At 37.2% G+C, this 19,877-nt stretch overlaps 2 protein-coding genes across 2 annotated transcripts; both read right to left on the bottom strand.

Moving 5' to 3' along the window:
• Positions 1–739: 739 nt before the first annotated feature.
• Positions 740–1,675, bottom strand: LOC101106428 (olfactory receptor 2L3-like). The gene has a single exon (XM_027970614.2). The coding sequence runs from the start codon at positions 1,673–1,675 to the stop codon at positions 740–742; it is 936 nt and encodes a 311-aa protein (XP_027826415.2).
• An 8,341-nt stretch (positions 1,676–10,016) lies between these two features.
• LOC101106169 (olfactory receptor 2M2-like) lies at positions 10,017–11,174 on the bottom strand. The gene has a single exon (XM_004009455.6). The coding sequence runs from the start codon at positions 11,127–11,129 to the stop codon at positions 10,194–10,196; it is 936 nt and encodes a 311-aa protein (XP_004009504.3). The 5' UTR covers positions 11,130–11,174; the 3' UTR covers positions 10,017–10,193.
• Positions 11,175–19,877: the final 8,703 nt, after the last annotated feature.

The following is a 19,877-nucleotide window of genomic DNA, read 5'->3' as shown; positions in this document are numbered from 1 at the left end:
AATTACAGTATGGAATTTGTATCCATTTAGTTATGGTAATTTTAGTAACTAATTATGAGTCAACTACACAATAAGATATTTATACAGTAAGGTATGAGCTTATAACACCTAATACATATTTAAATGACTTTATCTCATCATCTCATAGTTTAAAATGCACTTTTCCTAGCATCTTGTATTATAAAAGATACCAATTTATTTTAATGTTAAACTTTGGAATTCACCTAAACCTAGTTCATTTAATTTTTTTTTTCTTTAACACTTTTATTTTTAGCTGTAATTGAAAGACACATTAAATAATTTACAATATTATTCTTAAAAGTTTAAAACAATATATGTCTTTAAAATAATTTTTATTTATTGTATTTCAACTTATATGCTCATTTTAATAGTAAGCCAACTCATGGAATTTTAGTTCATCTTGAGGTCCATATTTAATTTATATTTTATTAGAGAAAATTTCTAAAAACTTCATACATTTCAAATAATATTTAACTAATTTTATGTAATATGTAAACTAATTTTCTTGAATTTTTCCTAACATGATAATGCCCCCATGAGAAGTTAAGGACCTCCATTAGAAACCTGGAAATCACACGTGAGAAGTTTTATTTACATAGGGTTGCACTCACCCTGGTTTCCTGAACCATGCAACACCTTGGTACTTAAACTCTGAACTGTAGTTTAGTCCGTGGTCATAAGCATGTTCTTTGCACAGCTGAGAAGTATTCCTCATCTACTAAGATACCCCACATCTCACCATCAACTTCATGAGAGCTGCCACTACCTCCTTATTCCTCAGGCTGTAGATAAGGGGGTTCAGCATGGGAGTGAGGATGTTGCTGAAGAGAGAGAGAGCCTGGTCCTGCTCTGGACTATGTGAGGAAGTGAAAGTCATGTAGATGAATATGTTTGGGCCGAAGAAGAGACTTACCACAGTCAGGTGGGAAGAGCAGGTGGCCAGGGCTTTTTTCCTGCCCTTGACAGAGTTCATACGGAGGACAGTGAGGAAGATGAGTGTGTAGGAAGCTATGATGAGACTGAAAGGCACAACGAGCAGTACAATGCTTGTAACCACCACCACTAACTGATACACTGAAGTGTCTTCACAGGAAAGCTTAATGAGGACTGGGACCTCACAGAAGAAATGGTGGATCTCCCTTGACCCACAGATGCGAAAATGCATAGGGTAGACTGTATGGATAAATGAACCTATGGAGCCTCCAATCCAACATCCAGCAACCATGTGCAGACAGAACCTGGGGCTCATGATGGTGGGATAACGCAGTGGGATGCAGACAGCCACATAGCGGTCATAAGCCATGAGAGTCAAGATGAGGCATTCTGACATTCCCAACATCAGGAAGAAGAAACTCTGTGTTCCACAGCCAATCCGTGATATGGTCCTTTTCCCTGTGAAAAAGTTAGAGGCTGTCTTCGGAACAATGGTAGAAGTTAATGTCAAGTCAATGAGGGAGAGTTGACTGAGGAGAATGTACATGGGTGTGTGGAGCCGAGAGTCCCCCCAGATCAAGACAATGAGAAGTAAGTTTCCCAGGAAAGCAAGGATGTAGATGAAAATGACCACGAAGTTGAGAACAGTGGAATGCTGAAACTCAGGAAAGAGTCCCACAAGGATGAAATCAGTTACTGATGACGCATTCCTACCCAACATGCCTCTAAAAGAAATATAACAGGGCCGGGGAACAAATCAAATGGATTAGAACAATGGACACTCAGTACATGTCTTACATCAATATGTGGATCTAAAATTTCATATCTTTCCTCCCACCATTGGACTCTCACAATATGTGCCATCAACTCATCAGAAATATTTAACTACATTTTGTTGAGCAATTGCCTAAAACTGTGTTAAATAAAGAATATTAAATGATCAACTTTAGTCCCTGTTTGCCTCACTTGGATTCATCTTGTTTTCATTTTTCTCTCTTTTCGTTTCCACTTGGAGTATCTTATTGTAACAATGGATCTACTTTCTGCAAATTTGAACCTCAGAATGTATATATTATTTCTCATAGTCATGGACCCTGATTATTAACTCTTGCAGATTTGGGCAAAAGAAATATCAACTTAATTCACTCAATCAGTTTTGAAAATCACAAATCAATTGCTTTTCAAATTTTTAATGAAATATCAATTGATTTACTTTTTATTGCTAACTGCCATCAGAAACAGGCTTCCCAAGTGGTACAGGTGGTAAAGAATTTGCCTGCCAATGCAGGAGATGCAAGAGACATGGATTCAATCCCTGGATTGGGATGATTCCTGGGAATAGGAAATGGCAACCCATTCCAGTAATCTTGCTTGGGAAATCCCATGGACAGGGGAGCCAGCAGGGTCCATGGGGTCACAAAGAGTCAGACTTGATTGAGCAACTGAGTAGGTATGTATACCATCATAGATGGAGTAATAGCAACTCCTAAACTTACATAATTATCTGCCAGGAGGCCATCAATAGTCCCTATTTTTGACCAAATAAAGCTTACATTTTCAGTCTAGAATTTTAGATTTTCCATTACTTGGTCCAAGATACTTTTTAAACCTCAGATTCCATTAATTTTAAAGCAGATAACCCAAATTCCAGTCAAATGTACATTCTCATGGTTTCTCCACACAGCTGAAACTTTGCTTTTATTTCTGCTCAGAATTATCAGTATACGGAAAGCTGAAGAAGAAAAAGTTTTCCTGTCCGCATTTCTGCAGTCCCTAATCACATCACACATATAATTATTTGTCATCATAGCTGAGAGAGAGTGTGGATTGGTGTCTAAGGGCATATGCCAGGGGCTGCACGTGCCCTCAGTTACTCAGTCTTGTGTGACTCTTTGTGACCTCAACGGACTGTAGCCCTCCAGGTTCCTCTGTCCATTAGATTTTTCAGGAACGAAGACTGGAGTGGCTTGCCATGTCCTCCTCCAAGGGATCTTCCCAATCCAGGGACTGAACCCATGTCTTCTGCATCTCTGCCCTGGCAGACAGATACTTTATCACTGGGACATCTCAGGGTATCAGGGTCTAGGACATCCAAATTCAAGCCTAGTTGCCTCACTTACTATCTGTGCCTCACTTTCCTCATCTTTAAAATAAGGAATTTAATCAAAAGATTTCAAGAGGGTAGTCATGAGGCGTAGATAAGTTATTATTATATATGTTTATTATAGTTTTCCATGTATACATATTTCTCCTCACATAAATGTTAAGGTTTTAAGTGCTAGGTTTAGGTTTTACCAATCTATATCTCAATAAAATCAGCACAATAGCTATAGAAGCATATATTGTCAATGAATATTTAACCAGAAAGTTGAACAAACCCCATGGAGTTCAGCAGTCTACATTTCCATGTAGAATATATGACGAATCTCTCACTCGATTGGCATTGATGATGAGAGATAGAGCTCTTTCCCTACATGTCATCTTACAGAAAAGCGGAGTCCCTGCTCCTGAATAAGACAGTTGCTGTATATGGGGAAACTTCATATTCTTTGCTGTTTCCTCTCAGAAGTGCAGTGATGTAGCATAGACATCAAAACAGCTGGAAATCCTGTTCTCTATGAATGCAGCAGGAATTTCATAATTTAAACAATGACCTCCTTTGGTTTAACGTGACGGTTCACTTCTGAATGTGTTTATCCAGGTGACTTTTGTAACAAAATAGTTAAAAAAATCAGTCTCATTATTGTTCCTTTAGTAACAACTCTGCTAAAATATAAATTATGAAGGTGATCTTGTTACAAACGATCAGGAAGCACAAATTTTGCTAAAGTCATATTCATATTATTTCAGAAGAGTTACAGAATAGTTCTTGAAATACTTTTACCATCCACTTATTTTTCATTCTACATTTACTTAATAATCACTATATTTTACACATTCTGTACTAGGTTGAAGAAGGGGCAGCAGTGCATTAAGATACAGTCAATACCTTCAATGAACGATGAGTTTAGATATGAAATCATTTATATCTACTAATCACAGAAGAGTGAAATAAGTGCTATGACTAAGTCTCCTATAGGCTGACATGTCAACACAGAAGACAGAGCTAATGTCTGAGTACGATGTAAGTGGATAATTAGGTAAGATTTAATTTGAGTTCTGTCTACCTTGTGCTGTGCTTAGAGCCGCTCAGTCGTGTCTAACTCTTCGTGATCCCATGGACTGTAGCCCGTCAGGCTCCTCTGTCCATGGGGCTTCTCCAGGCAAGAATACTGGAGTGGGTTGCCATGCCCTCTTCTGGGGATCTTCCTAATCCAGGGATGGAACCCAGGTCTCCCGCATTGCAGGGGGATCCTTCACCATCTGAGCCACCAGGGAAGCCCCATAGCTGCCTTAGTACACAGCACCTCATGTACATTTAAAGACTGAGGCAACACAGAGTTTGTTGTGGTTAAAAACACATTGATGGAGAAAATCACATTTCCTAAGTGGGAAACAAATTAGAATTCTTACACACTTTCTGAGTCAACTGTTTTGAACTATATAATTCTGAAAGCCTGAGGTTTTCTCACTCCTGAGTAACCTCATGGAATTCTTAACTGTACAGTCATATCATGCCCCGTAACTTGTCCTGCCATTTACTTCAATGAGTCGAGACATCCAACTCTTTTGGTATTTTATGTTGAACTCCTATGTCTGCTAAAAATACTTGATTTCTTTTGCTAGAATAATACTCAAAGGACTTCCAGCTTAAAGTGAGTATGAGGTATGGCAAACATTCTAACATTCAAACATTCTAAATCTCAAAAATCATCAGTATCCCTGTAACCACCCTATTTGACAATTTGCTTTGGGTCTGTGCTCCTAACTTCAATTACCCAAGCTATGATATTCTTTAAGAGTATGAGTGGTTAACTTCATAACAGTGAGAATACAACTGGCAAAAAGTTAATGAAGATGACAGAGTAACAAAGTCAGTGTTTAAAAACGTTGGAGACAAAGCTTTAATACGAAGCATCTATATGTGTTTAATTGTTTTACTTGATACTTTTACTTAGCTTTTTATAAATTCTTATTAAATAATAACCAACTACCTGAAAACAAATTGTTGGTTGGTGTTTAGGAAGTAGAAACCAAATTATACACAGTATTTTTTAAATAGAACAAGCCACTATCACTTAGTAAATATTTCTCTATTATTTATTAAAGTTTTCTCACAAAAGTGGATCAATTTGATTAGCTTAATTCAATGGAATAAGTGCTTACTGAGAGTCAACTCTGAATATATTTCCATTATTTCTCTAATATGGAAGATAATGTGATATTAACCTGTAGAATTTTATTGACCTTTTAAGACTTTTTACAATGATATGACTACTATATCATTTTAGGAACAGAGTTTGTCCTTATTGTTAGCATACTTTGAGGTCATACCTATTATGGGTTCATACAAGGCAGATGGAAATGAAATCACAGCTCAATCATCAAACAGCTTTTCTAAAGCAAAAGGATTAATTCAAGAAATTATCAAGAGATTAAATTGTTTCCTGAGTTTAGGTGCATCTTTGGATATCAGGTTTGAGTCTAAATGAATAGTAATTCTCATTCTCAATGTTTTACTTGACATCATAAACGGTACCTGCTTAGTATTATGCTGTGTTTGATTATATGAGTATTTATGACTCATTGTTTAAGTGATATAATTCGGACAGATAGTCAAACAGAAATGTAATTCTATGTAGCTTTCCCTTAGACCTCAATCCTGGGAAGCCTACGGTCAGATTTTTGTTTCCCTTTGACAAATACAATCACCAAAATCTGACATTTGAGGACTTAATGACAATCATATAGATCCTCTACAGAATTTCCATTACGAGGCAAGGTTTAAAACTCCTTATTTTTCCCAGTTTCATATCTACCTTAAATTCTATTTATCTCCAGTCTCCTCTGCCTCTTGGAATTGCTGATAACTTCCAGATTTTCTGCGATCAGGTACACCTTCTCACTATGTGGCATTAGCCTTTTATTTTGCATAGAAAAGTGAATGCAAGTGACTTGATGTTGATGGTGAGTCATGCATTTTGAAAATGAGACCAGTGGCTATGATTCTATGATACTATGTATATTAAATACTGGTTGGTATATCAGCAAAGATCTAGATAGAAGGCTTAATAATTTCCCATCAAGGGTCTGGAGACCTTGGTAGTGAATAACCTAGGGGAACACAGTCCCCAGACTTTAATTAATTTTGATTCCAGATTGTAATAGGAAAACTTAGAAATTAACTGGCAAAAGTTAAAATGTACAAAAATATTCCTCATCGTGGAAAAACATTCAGATGGTTTAAAATATTTTTACATGATAAACCACAAGGCAAATGATGGATTTCCATCAGGGACATGTAATCTGCCCTATGATAAATTTCAAAAAGAGAAGGATATTCAATATTCAGTATTTCTACACTTACCTCACCCCCCCAAGAAACTTCCACCCATTTTTATATGATTCTTTTAGCCAGTATGACTTATAAAGAAGTTAATTGCATAGCATTTTGATTGTATAGCTTCATTTTAACATACTGCTGCTGCTGCTGCGTCGCTTCAGTCGTGTCCGACTCCGTGCGACCCCATAGACGGCAGCCTACCAGGCTCCTCCGTCCCAGGGATTCTCCTGGCAAGAACACAGCAGTGGGTTGCCATTTCCTTCTCCAATGCATGAAAGCGAAAAGTGAAAGTGAAGTTGCTCAGTCGTGTCAGACTCGTAGTGACCCCTTTAACTGCAGCCTACCAGGCTCCTTCACCCATGGGATTTTCCAGGCAAGAGTACTGGAGTGGGGTGCCATTGCCTTCTCCGTTTAACATATTAACATATGGTAAATAAAATTAACAGATCAGAAGGACCTAAATTAATGGTCATCCCTCCAACTTTTTAACTGTAACTTTTGTTCAAGTAACTTAAATTTCTGAGTTTTAATAATGTTTGTGAACATGGGCATAGTAAAGCTGCCTCACTGGGCTGTGTTTTATATAATCCATTGAATTATCAAAATTAATGGAATCCTTGTAATGTTTCTCAGAAAGTCAATATGAAGTCTGTCTTGGTTAATTATTACCTGGTTTTGAGGGTATCTTTTGCATATCTAGAGCAAAACATAGTATCTAAAGACAATGTTTCCTATCTCTAAAAGCAATCTGACTATGACTGAATATTTACCCATAAAGGCTAAAAAATAATTTGCAAAATAATTATCATGAAAACCAGATTGTTTTGAAATATGCACTTTGGTTCTTTAAAAACAACTAGAATTGTCAAAGGAAATAAAAAAATCAGGCAAATATATTCAGAAAAAGTTGGGAAAGTAATGTACCTTAGTTAAAAAAAGGATTGGAAATAATTGCATAATTTTATGTTTCATCAATGAAAATGCAATTATAAATTAATATGTAGTATTATGGCAATATCAACTCTTTGCATACAAATGTATAAATTAATAAGTGTTTAATTTGTACAAGTAGTATGAACAAACATACCATACACTACTCTGGATTTTTGATCAAAATTTCTGCCTTGTTATATTGAATTACTCCTTTGCATGTGTGCTTACACTTTCATGTTATAATGCAGCTGTTTGAGAACAAAGATAACACTAATTCATCTTTATATCATCTGTATTTAGAGTCAGCGAACTACCACCAAATCTGCCCTGCTGCATATATTTGTATGGCCCATGGCTCAGAAAATTGTGTGAAATTCAAATTTCAGTGTCCATCAGGAAGGTTTATTAAAATACATTCATTCTTATCAATTTCCATATTAGCTAAAGCTGCTTCTATACTTTCAGAGTTGGTTAGTTGTGGCAGAGGCACTATAGGTCATAAAGCCTAAAATATTAAATATCTGAATCCTAAAAGAAAAAGTTTGTTATCTTTATAAGTTTATTAAAAACAGACGACCCTGTATGCAAGACAGGAAAAAAGACACAGATGTGTATAACGGACTTTTGGACTCAGAGGGAGAGGGAGAGGGTGGGATGATTTGGGAGAATGGCATTCTAACATGTATACTATCATGTAAGAATTGAATCGCCAGTCTATGTCTGACGCAGGATACAGCATGCTTGGGGCTGGTGCATGGGGATGACCCACAGAGATGTTATGGGGAGGGAGGTGGGAGGGGGATTCATGTTTGGGAACGCATGTAAGAATTAAAAATAAAATAAAATAAATAAATTAAAAAAACAAAAACATATTCACTAACTGTTAGTGAATATGAAATATGACATTAATTTTATTCTCCATTTTAAGAATGAAGGGATAATCAGGCTGGTGGTATTCCCTAGAATGGTTTCATTCCAATGGTGGGTATATCTTTCCCCTTCTCCTTTGCCTTTAGGTTGTTTTCTTTTCCCAGCTCAGAAAACCCTCCTCAGAAAACCATTTTGCCTTTTGCACTTCTTTTATTGGGGGTCGTCTTGATCATTGCCTCCTCTACAACGTCGCAAACCTCCACTCATAGTTCTTCAGGCACCCTGCCTATTAAATCTAATCCCTTGAATGTATTTGTCACTTCCACAGCATAATCATAAGGGATTTGATTTAGGTCATATCTAAATGGTCTAGTGGTTTTCCCTACTTTCTCCAATTTAAGTCTGAATTTTGCAATATGGTGTTCATGATGAGAGCCAGTCAGCTCCAGGTCTTGTTTATCCTGACTGTATAGAGTTCATCCATCTTCAGTCACAAAGAATATAATCAATCTGATTCTGGTATTGACCATCTGGTGATGTCCATGTGTATTGCTGTCTTTTGTGTTTTTGGATAGGGTGTTTGCTATGACCAGTGTGTTCTCTTGGAAAATCTTTGTTAACGTTTGCCCTGCTTCACTTTGTAATCTAAAGCAAAACTTGCCTGTTACTCCAAGTATCTCTTGACTTTTTGCTTTTGCATTCCAGTCCCCTAGGAAGAAAAGGACATCTATTGGGTGTTAGTTCTAGAAGGTGTTTTCTTGAGATATAGATACATATCTCAAGGAAATTTACTGAAGTTATTAAATTTAGGCTACTCTTGTAGCTTAAAGTGAACAAGGAATTCTCACTGTCTAAGGGGAAGCAAATCAATTCTGGAGAGTTCCTGAGGTTTCATTCAAGGGAAGGGAAAAATGTTGGGGAGAAAACAGCAGAAGGGCAGCATCCATAATTTCCCCAATTGTTCAGTATACTACTTGTAGGTATTATTCTTCCCTATTAATTATGGTATGGAATTTGTATCCATTCAGTTAATGTGATTTTAGTAACTAATTATGTGTCAACTATGCAATAAGATATTTATACAGTAGGGTATGAGCTAATAACAACGAATACATATTTAAATGACTTTATCTCATCATCTTGTAGTTTAAAATGCACCTTTCCTTAGCATCTTGTATTATAAAAGATACCAGTTTATTTTAATATTAAACTTTGGAATTCACCAAAGCCTGGTTCATTTAAAATATTTTTTATTTATTGTATTTCAATTTATCTGCTAATTTTATTTTATGTTTTAATCTTTATTTATTTATCTATTTAATTTAAATTTATTTATTTTAATTGGAGGCTAATTACTTTACAATATTGTATTGGTTTTGCCATACATCAACGTGAATCCACCACGGGTATACACATGTTCCCCATCTTGAACCCCCCTCCCACCTCCCTCCCCGTACCATTCTTCTGGGTCATCCCCAGTGCACCAGCCCCAAGCATCCTGTATCCTGCATGGAACCTGGACTGGTGATTCATTTCTTATATGATATGATACATGTTTCAATGCCATTCTCCCAAATCATCCCACCCTCTCCCTCTCCCACAGAGTCCAAAGACTGTTCTATACATCTGTGTCTCTTTTGCTGTAGTAAGCCAGCTCATGGAATTTTAGTTCATCTTGAGGTCCATATTTAATTTATATTTTATTAGAGAAAATTTCTAAAAACTTCATACATTTCAAGTAATATTTAACTAATTTTATATAATATGTAAACTAATTTTCTTGAATTTTTCCTAACATGATAATGCCCCCGTGAGAAGTTAAAGACCTCCATTAGAAACCTGGAGATCACACATGAGAAGTTTTATTTACATAGGGTTGCACTCACCCTGGTTTCCTGAACCATGCAACACCTTGGTACTTAAACTCTGAACTGTAGTTTAGTCCGTGGTCATAAGCATGTTCTTTGCACAGCTGAGAAGTATTCCTCATCTACTAAGATACCCCACACCTCGCCATCAACTTCATGAGAGCTGCCACCACCTCCTTATTCCTCAGGCTGTAGATAAGGGGGTTCAGCATGGGAGTGAGGATGTTGCTGAAGAGAGAGAGAGCCTGGTCCTGCTCTGGACTATGTGAGGAAGTGAAAGTCATGTAGATGAATATGTTTGGGCCGAAGAAGAGACTTACCACAGTTAGGTGGGAAGAGCAGGTGGCCAGGGCTTTTTTCCTGCCCTTGACAGAGTTCATACGGAGGACAGTGAGGAAGATGAGTGTGTAGGAAGCTATGATGAGACTGAAAGGCACAACGAGCAGTACAATGCTTGTAACCACCACCACTAACTGATACACTGAAGTGTCTTCACAGGAAAGCTTAATGAGGACTGGGACCTCACAGAAGAAATGGTGGATCTCCCTTGACCCACAGATGCGAAAATGCATAGGGTAGACTGTATGGATAAATGAACCTATGGAGCCTCCAATCCAACATCCAGCAACCATGTGCAGACAGAACCTGGGGTTCATGATGGTGGGATAACGCAGTGGGATGCAGACAGCCACGTAGCGGTCATAAGCCATGAGAGTCAAGATGAGGCATTCTGACATTCCCAACATCAGGTAGAAGAAACTCTGTGTTCCACAGCCAATCCGTGATATGGTCCTTTTCCCTGTGAAAAAGTTAGACGCTGTCTTCGGAACAATGGTAGAAGTTAATGTCAAGTCAATGAGGGAGAGTTGACTGAGGAGAATGTACATGGGTGTGTGGAGCCGAGAGTCCCCCCAGATCAAGACAATGAGAAGTAAGTTTCCCAGGAAAGCAAGGATGTAGATGAAAATGACCACGAAGTTGAGAACAGTGGAATGCTGAAACTCAGGAAAGAGTCCCGCAAGGATGAAATCAGTTACTGATGACGCATTCCCACCCACCATGCCTCTAAAAGAAATATAACAAGGCTGGGGAACAAATCAAATGGATTAGAACAATGGACACTCAGTACATGTCTTATATCAATATGTGGATCTAAAATTTCATATCTTTCCTCCCAACATTGGACTCTCACAATATGTGCTATTAACTCATCAGAAGTATTTAACTACATTTTGTTGAGCAATTGCCTAAAAGTGTGTTAAATAAAGAATATTAAAAAGAATGATCAAATTTAGTTCTTCACCTCACTTAGATTCATCTTACTTTCCTCTTCTATTCTTTATTTTTTCTCTCTCTTTGCTTTTACTCGGAGAATCTTATCATAACAAAGGATCTACTTTCTGCAAATTTGAACCTCAAAATGTATATATTATTTCTGATAGTCATGGACCCTGATTATTAACTCTTGCAGATGTGGGCAAAAGAAATATCAACTTAATTCACTCAATCAGTTTTGAAAATCACAAATCAATTGCTTTTCAAATTTTTAATGAAATATCCCATTGATTTACTTTTTATGGCTAAGTGCCGTCAGAAACAGGCTTCCCAAGTGGCACAGGTGGTAAAGAATCTGCCTGCTAATGCAGGAGATGCAAGAGACATGGATTCAATCCCTGGATTGGGATGATTCCTGGGAATAGGAAATGGCAACCCATTCCAGTAATCTTGCTTGGGAAATCCCATGGACAGAGGTGCCTGGCAGGCTACAATCCATGGGGTCACAAAGAGTCAGACTTGACTGAGCAACTTAGCAGGTATGCATACCATCATAGATGGAGTAATAGAAATTCTTAGACTTACATTATTACCTGCTAGGAAGCCATCAATATTCCCTATTTCTGACCAAATAAAGCTTATATTTTCAGTCTAGAATTTTAGATTTTCCATGACTTGGGTCCAAGATACTTTTTAAACCTTAGATTCCATTAATTTAAAACAGATAACCCAAATTCCAGTCAAACATACATTCTCATGGTTTCTCCACAGGACTTACGTATTCACACAGCTGAACCTTTGCTTTCACTTCTGCTCAGATTTATCAGTATACTGAAAGCTGAAGAAGAAGAAATTTTCTTATCCACATTCCCACAGTCCCTAATAACATCAGGCATATAATTATCTATCATCATAACTGAGAGACAGTGTGGCTTGGAGTCTAAGAGCATATGTCAGGGCTGCACACGTGTTCAGTCACTCAGTCGTCTGACTCTTTGTGACTGCAATGGACTGGAGCCCTCCAGGCTCCTCTGTCCGTGGGATTTTTCAGGAACAAATACCGGAGTGGCTTGCCATGTCCTCCTCCAAGTGATCTTCCTGACCCAAGGATCGAAACCATGTTTCCTGTGTCTTTTGCCCTGGCAGACGGATACTTACTACTGGGACACCTCAGGGTATCAAGGGCTAGGATACCCAAATTCAAGCCTAGCTGCATCACTTACTATCTGTGCCTCACTTTCCTCATGTTTAAAATAAGGAAGTTAATCAAATGACATCAAGAGTGTAGTCATGAAGCTTAGATGAGTTATTATTGTATGTGTTTATTATAGTTTCCCATGTAAACATATTTCTCCCACATAAATGCTAAGGTTTTAAGTGCTAGGTTTATGTTTTACTTACCTACTCTATCTCAATAAGATCAGCACAGTAGCTATAGAAGAATATATAGTCAATGAATATTTAACCAGAAAGTTGAACAAACCCCATGGAGTTAGCAGTAAACATTTTTATGTAGAATATATGACAAATCCCTCACTCGATTGGCATTGACGGTGAGAACTAAAGCTTGTTCCTTCCATGTCATCTTATGGAAAGGTGGATTTCCTGCTCCTGAATAAGACAGTTGCTGTATATGGGGAAACTTCATATTCTTTGCTGTTTCCTCTCAGAAGTGCTGTAATATAGCATAGACATCAAAACAGCTGGAAATCCTGTTCTCTATGAATGCAGCAGGAATTTCATAATTTAAACAATGACCTCCTTTGGTTTAATGGTGATGGTTCATTTCTGAATGTGTTTATCCAGATGACTTTTGTAACAAAACATCAATTGAGAAATACTATTATTGTTCCTTTAGAAACAACTCTGCTAAAATATAAATTATGAAGGTAATCTTGTTACAAATGATCAGGAAGCACAAATTTTGCTAAAGTCATATTCATATTATTTCAGAAGAGTTACAGAATAGTTCTTGAAATACTTTTACCATCCACTTATTTTTCATTCTACATTTACTTAATAATCACTATATTTTACACATTCTGTACTAGGTTGAAGAAGGGGCAGCAGTGCATTAAGATACAGTCAATACCTTCAGTGAAATGTGAGTTTAGATATGAAATCATTTATATCTACTAATCACAGAAGAGTGAAATAAGTGCTATGACTAAGTCTCCTATAGGGTGACATGTCAACACAGAAGACAGAGCTAATGTCTGAGTACGATGTAAGTGGATAATTAGGGAAGATTTAATTTGAGTTCTATCTACCTTGTGCTGTGCTTAGCTGCTCAGTCGTGTCTAACTCTTCGTGATCCCATGGACTGTAGCCCGTCAGGCTCCTCTGTCCATGGGGCTTCTCCAGGCAAGAATACTGGAGTGGGTTGCCATGCCCTCTTCTGGGGATCTTCCTAATCCAGGGATGGAACCCAGGTCTCCCGCATTGCAGGGGGATCCTTCACCATCTGAGCCACCAGGGAAGCCCCATAGCTGCCTTAGTACACAGCACCTCATGTACATTTAAAGACTGAGGCAACACAGAGTTTGTTGTGGTTAAAAACACATTGATGGAGAAAATCACATTTCCTAAGTGGGAAACAAATTAGAATTCTTACACACTTTCTGAGTCAACTGTTTTGAACTATATAATTCTGAAAGCCTGAGGTTTTCTCACTCCTGAGTAACCTCATGGAATTCTTAACTGTACAGTCATATCATGCTCCGTAACTTGTCCTGCCATTTACTTCAATGAGTCGAGACATCCAACTCTTTTGGTATTTTATGTTGAACTCCTATGTCTGCTAAAAATACTTGATTTCTTTTGCTAGAATAATACTCAAAGGACTTCCAGCTTAAAGTGAGTATGAGGTATGGCAAACATTCTAACATTCAAACATTCTAAATCTCAAAAATCATCAGTATCCCTGTAACCACCCTATTTGACAATTTGCTTTAGGTCTGTGCTCCTAACTTCAATTACCCAAGCTATGATATTCTTTAAGAGTATGAGTGGTTAACTTCATAACAGTGAGAATACAACTGGCAAAAAGTTAATGAAGATGACCAAGTCAGTGTTTGAAAACGTTGGAGCCAAAACTTTAAGATAAAACATCCACATGTGTTTAATTGTTTTACTTGATACTTTTACTTAGCTTTTTATAAATTCTTATTAAATAATAACCAACTACCTGAAAACAAATTGTTGGTTGGTATTTAGGAAGTAGAAACCAAATTATACACAGTATTTTTTAAATAGAACAAGCCACTATCACTTAGTAAATATTTCCCTATTATTTATTAAAGTTTTCTCACAAAGTGGATCAATTTGATTAGCTTAATTCAATGGAATAAGTGCTTACTGAGAGTCAACTCTGAATATATTTCCATTATTTCTCTAATATGGAAGATAAATCTACTTAAAAAGAGGAAAGTGTGATATTAACCTGTAGAATTTTATTGACCTTTTAAGACTTTTTACAATGATATGACTACTATATCATTTTAGGAACAGAGTTTGTCCTTATTGTTAGCATACTTTGAGGTCATACCTATTATGGGTTCATACAAGGCAGATGGAAATGAAATCACAACTCAATCATCAAACAGCTTTTCTAAAACAACAGGATTAGAAATTATCAAGAGATTAAGTTGTTTCCTGAGTTTAGGTGCATCTTTGGATACCAGTTTTGAGTCTAAATGAATAGTAATTCTCATTCTCAATGTTTTACTTGACATCATAAACGGTACCTGCTTAGTATTATGCTGTGTTTGATTATATGAGTATTTATGACTCATTATTTAAGTGATATAATTCGGACAGATAGTCAAACAGAAATGTAATTCTATGTAGCTTTCCCTTAGACCTCAATCCTGGGAAGCCTACAGTCAGATTTTTATTTTCCTTTGATAAATATAATCACCAAAATCTGGCATTTGAGGACTTAATCATATAGATTCTCTACAGAATTTCCATTACCAGGCAAGGTTCAAAACTCTTTATTTTTCTCAGTTTCATTTCTACCTTAAATTCTATTTGTCTCCAGTCTCCTCTGCCTCTTGGGGTTGCTGCAAACCTCCAAATTTTCTGTGATCAGGCACACCTTCTCACTATGCAGCATTAGCCCTTTATTTTGCATAGAAAAGTGAATGCAACTGACATGATGTTGATGGTGAGTCATGCATTTTGAAAATGAGACCAGTGGCTATGATTCTATGTATATTATATACTGGTAGGTATATCAGTGAAGATCTAACTTAATAGACAGATTGTTTAATAATTTCCCATCAAGGATCTGGAGACCTTGGTAGTGAATGACTTATGGGAACACGGTCCCCAGACTTTAATTAATTTTGATTCCAGATTGTAATAGGAAAACTTAGAAATTAATTGGCAAAGGTTAAAATGTACAAAAATATTCCTCACCATGGAAAAACATTCAGATGTCTTAAAATATTTTCACATGATAAACCACAAGGCAAACGATGAATTTCCATCAAGGACATATAATCTGCCCTATGATAAACTTCAAAATAGAAGGATACTCAATATTCAGTTTCTCTACATTTACCTCGCCCCCCAAGAAACTTCCCCTAATTTTTATATGATTCTTTATAGCCAATATGACTTATAATGAAGTTCATTTTATAGCAGTTTGATAATATAGCTTCATTTTAACATACTGACATATGGTAAATAAAATTAACTGAGATCAGATGGACCTAAATTAATGGTCATCTCTCCAATTTTTTAACTGTAAATTTTATTCAAGTAAATTAAATTTCTGAGTTTTAGTAATGTTGTCTGTGGATGTGGGCATAGTAAAGCTGCCTCACTAGGCTGTGTTTTATACAACCCATTGAATTAACAAAATTAATGGAATCCTTGTTCTGTTTCTCAGAAAGTCAATATGAGGTCTGTTGGTTTATTATTATTACCTGGTTTTGAGAGAAAAGATGGGCTTGATAAAGGACAGAAATGGTATGGACCTAACAGAAGCAGAAGATATTAAGAAGAATACAAAGAACTGTACAAAAAGATCTTCACAACCCAGATAATCACAATGGTGTGATCACTCACCTAGAGCCAGACATCCTGGAATGTGAAGTCAAATGGGCCTTAGAAGGCATCACTATTAACAAAGCTAGTGGAGGTGATGGAATTCCAGTTGAGCTATTTCAAATCCTGAAAGATGATGCTGTGAAAGTGCTGCACTCAATATGCCAGCAAATTTGGAAAACTCAGCAGTGGCCACAGGACTGGAAAAGGTCAGTTTTCATTCCAATCCCAAAGAAAGGCAATGCCAAAGAATGCTCAAACTACTGCACAATTGCACTCATCTCACACACTAGTAAAGTAATGCTCAAAATTCTCCAAGCCAGGCTTCAGCAATACACGAACCATGAACTTCCAGATGTTCAAGCTGGTTTTAGAAAAGGCAGAGGAACCAGAGATCAAATTGCCAACATCCGCTGGATCATGGAAGAAGCAAGAGATTTCCAGAAAGACATCTATTTCTGCTTTATTGACTATGCCAAAGCCTTTGACTGTGTGGATCACAATCAACTGTGGAAAATTCTGAAAGAGATGGGAATACCAGACCACCTGACCTGCCTCTTGAGAAACCTATATGCAGGTCAGGAAGCAACAGTTAGACCTGGACATGAAACAACAGACTGGTTCCAAATAGGAAAAGGAATACGTCAAGGCTGTATAGTGTCACCTGCTTATTTAACTTATATGCAGAGTACATCATGAGAAATGCTGGGCTGGAAGAAGCACAAGCTGGAATCAAAATTGCCGGGAGAAATATCAATAACCTCAGATATGCAGATGACACCACCCTTATGGCAGAAAATGAAGAGGAACTAAAAAGCCTCTTGATGAAAATGAAAGAGGAGAATCAAAAAGTTGGCTTAAAGCTCAGCATTCAGAAAACGACGATCATGGTATCTGGTCTTATCGCTTCATGGGAAATAGATGGGGAAACAGTGGAAACAGTGGCTGACTTTATTTTTCTGGGCTCCAAATCACTGCAAATGGTGATTGCAGTCATGAAATTAAAAGACGCTTACTCCTTGGAAGAAAAGTTATGACCAACCGAGACAGCATATTCAAAAGCAGAGACATTACTTTGCCAACAAAGGTCCGTCTAGTCAAGGCTATGGTTTTTCCTGTGGTCGTGTATGGATGTGAGAGTTGGACTGTGAAGAAAGCTGAGCGCTGAAGAATTGATGCTTTTGAACTGTAGTGTTGGAGAAGACTCTTGAGAGTCTCTTGGACTGCAAGGAGATCCAACCTGTTCATTCTAAAGGAGATAGCCCTGGGTGTTCTTTGGAAGGAATGATGCTGAAGCTGAAACTCCAATACTTTGGCCACCTCATGCGAAGAGTTGACTCATTGGAAAAGACTCTGATGCTGGGAGGGACTGGGGGCAGGAGGAAAAGGGGACGACCGAGGATGAGATGGCTGGATGGCATCACTGACTCAATGGATGTGAGTTTGAGTGAACTCTGGGAGATGGTGATGGACAGGGAGGCCTGGCATGCTGCGATTCATGGGGTTGCAAAGAGTTGGACACGACTGATCGACTGAACTGAACTGAACGTTGCATGTCTAGAGCAAAACACAGTATCTAAAGCTTTAATGTTTCCTGTTTCTAAAAGTAGTCTGATTATGACTGAATATTTGCCCACAAAGACTCAAAAATAATTTGCAAAATAATTATCATGAAAACCAAATTGTTTTGAAATATATACTTCAATTCCTTATAACAACAGACAATTGTCAAAGGAAATAAAAAATCAGGCAAATACATTCAGAAAAAGTTGGAAAAGTAATGTACCTTAGTTAAAAAAGTAACCTTGGTTCTAAACACTTTAACCCCTTCATCGCACATGTAACTCTCAAAAGGGTTGGAAATAATTTAATAATTTTATATTTCATCAATAAAAATGAAATTATAAATTAATATGTAGTATTTTGGCAATACTAAGTCTTTGCACACAAATGTATAAATTTATGTGTTTAATTTGTACAGGTGGTATGAACAAGCATACCATATAGTACTCTAGATTTTTGATCAAAATTCTTGCCTTGTTATTTGAATTACTCTAGCATATGTGTTTACACTTTCATGTTATAATGCAGCTGTTGAGGACAAAGATAACACTAATTTACCTTTATATCATCTGCATTTGGAGTCATCAACCTACCACCAAATCTGCCCTGCTGCATATATATGTATGGCCCATGGGCTCAGAAAATTCAGATTTCAGTGTCCATCAGGAAGGTTTATTCTTTCTTATTAATTTCCATATTAGCTACAGTTGCTTCTATACTTTCAGAGTTGATTAATTGTGGTAGAGACCATATAGACCCCAAAGACTAAAATATTAAATATCTGAATCTTAAAAGAAAAAGTTTGCCAACTCTGGTCTTTGTTATCTTCATAAGTTTATTGAAAACATATTCACTGTTAGTGAATATGAAATATGACATTATATTTAGTTTTATTCTCCATTTTAAGGATAAAGGGATTAGCAGGTTGGTGATATTCCCTAGAATGGTTTCATTCCAAATGTGATATCTTTGATGAATAAAATAACCACAATCTCTAGTACTGTTATTTGGTTGTTAATTTTGCAAAAATGTCCTTTTAATTTCCCACCAATGAAAAGAATGGGTCTTCCCTGGTGGCTCAGACAGTAAAGAATCTGCCTGCAATTCAGGAGACTTGCGTTCTATCCCTGGGTAAGGAAGATCCCTTGGAGAAGGGACTGGATACCCACTCTAGTATTCTTGCCTGGAGGATTCCATGGACAAAGGAGCCTGGTGGGCTACATTCCCTGGGGTCACAAAGAGACAGACATGACTGAGCAACTAACACTTTCACTTCACTTTTCAATAAAGAGAATAAAAAATGTTCAGTTATTATGTGGGAAGTACAAGTAGTAAATATTCACAGTCTTGCTATAGTGCAATGTTAAAACTCTCCATATCAAATATTGCTAGAAGTGTGAGGTAAGCATACAAATGGATAACAACCAGACTCTGTATCAAAACAGAACTTCTACCCACAACTTTCAGCAATCAGCCCAGGAAGCCAGCCTATACTCTCTAGTAACCAATTCAAGACATCAGATGATAACCCAATAGCAACTGACCCAAACCAGTTAAGACTTGATTAATTATATCAGTCTCAGTTTTGTGCTCATTTCCAACTTATGACCAATTGGAAGAAGCCAAATATCCTCTCCTAATCAATGACACAGGACACTCTGTTTTTAGTTAGCCTGCATACAGCTTCCACAAGTCAAAAACCTCTGATAGGGCATACATGACACTTTTCTTTTTCCCACAATGAAGTTTTCCCACAATGACGTTTTCCCACTCCTCTGCTTGACTTTGATTCTCTACCAAACTGAAGTGATGGTAGCTGATTCCCTTACTGTAAAGCATTAGTCACTCAGTTGTGTCCAGCTCTTTGTGACTCCATAGACTGCAGCTCGCCAGGCTCCTCTGTCTTTGGAATTCTT

This window comes from Ovis aries, chromosome 5 (assembly GCF_016772045.2).
Source record: "Ovis aries strain OAR_USU_Benz2616 breed Rambouillet chromosome 5, ARS-UI_Ramb_v3.0, whole genome shotgun sequence".
Lineage (NCBI taxonomy): Eukaryota > Metazoa > Chordata > Mammalia > Artiodactyla > Bovidae > Ovis > Ovis aries.
Note: the sequence above shows the minus strand (reverse complement) of the source record. Positions and strands in the feature narration are given on the sequence as shown.

Excerpts from the sequence above, each read along its gene's own strand:
- LOC101106169 (XM_004009455.6), bottom strand. The coding sequence starts at position 11,129 with ATGGTGGGTGGGAATGCGTCATCAGTAACTGATTTCATCCTTGCGGGA.
- LOC101106428 (XM_027970614.2), bottom strand. The coding sequence starts at position 1,675 with ATGTTGGGTAGGAATGCGTCATCAGTAACTGATTTCATCCTTGTGGGA.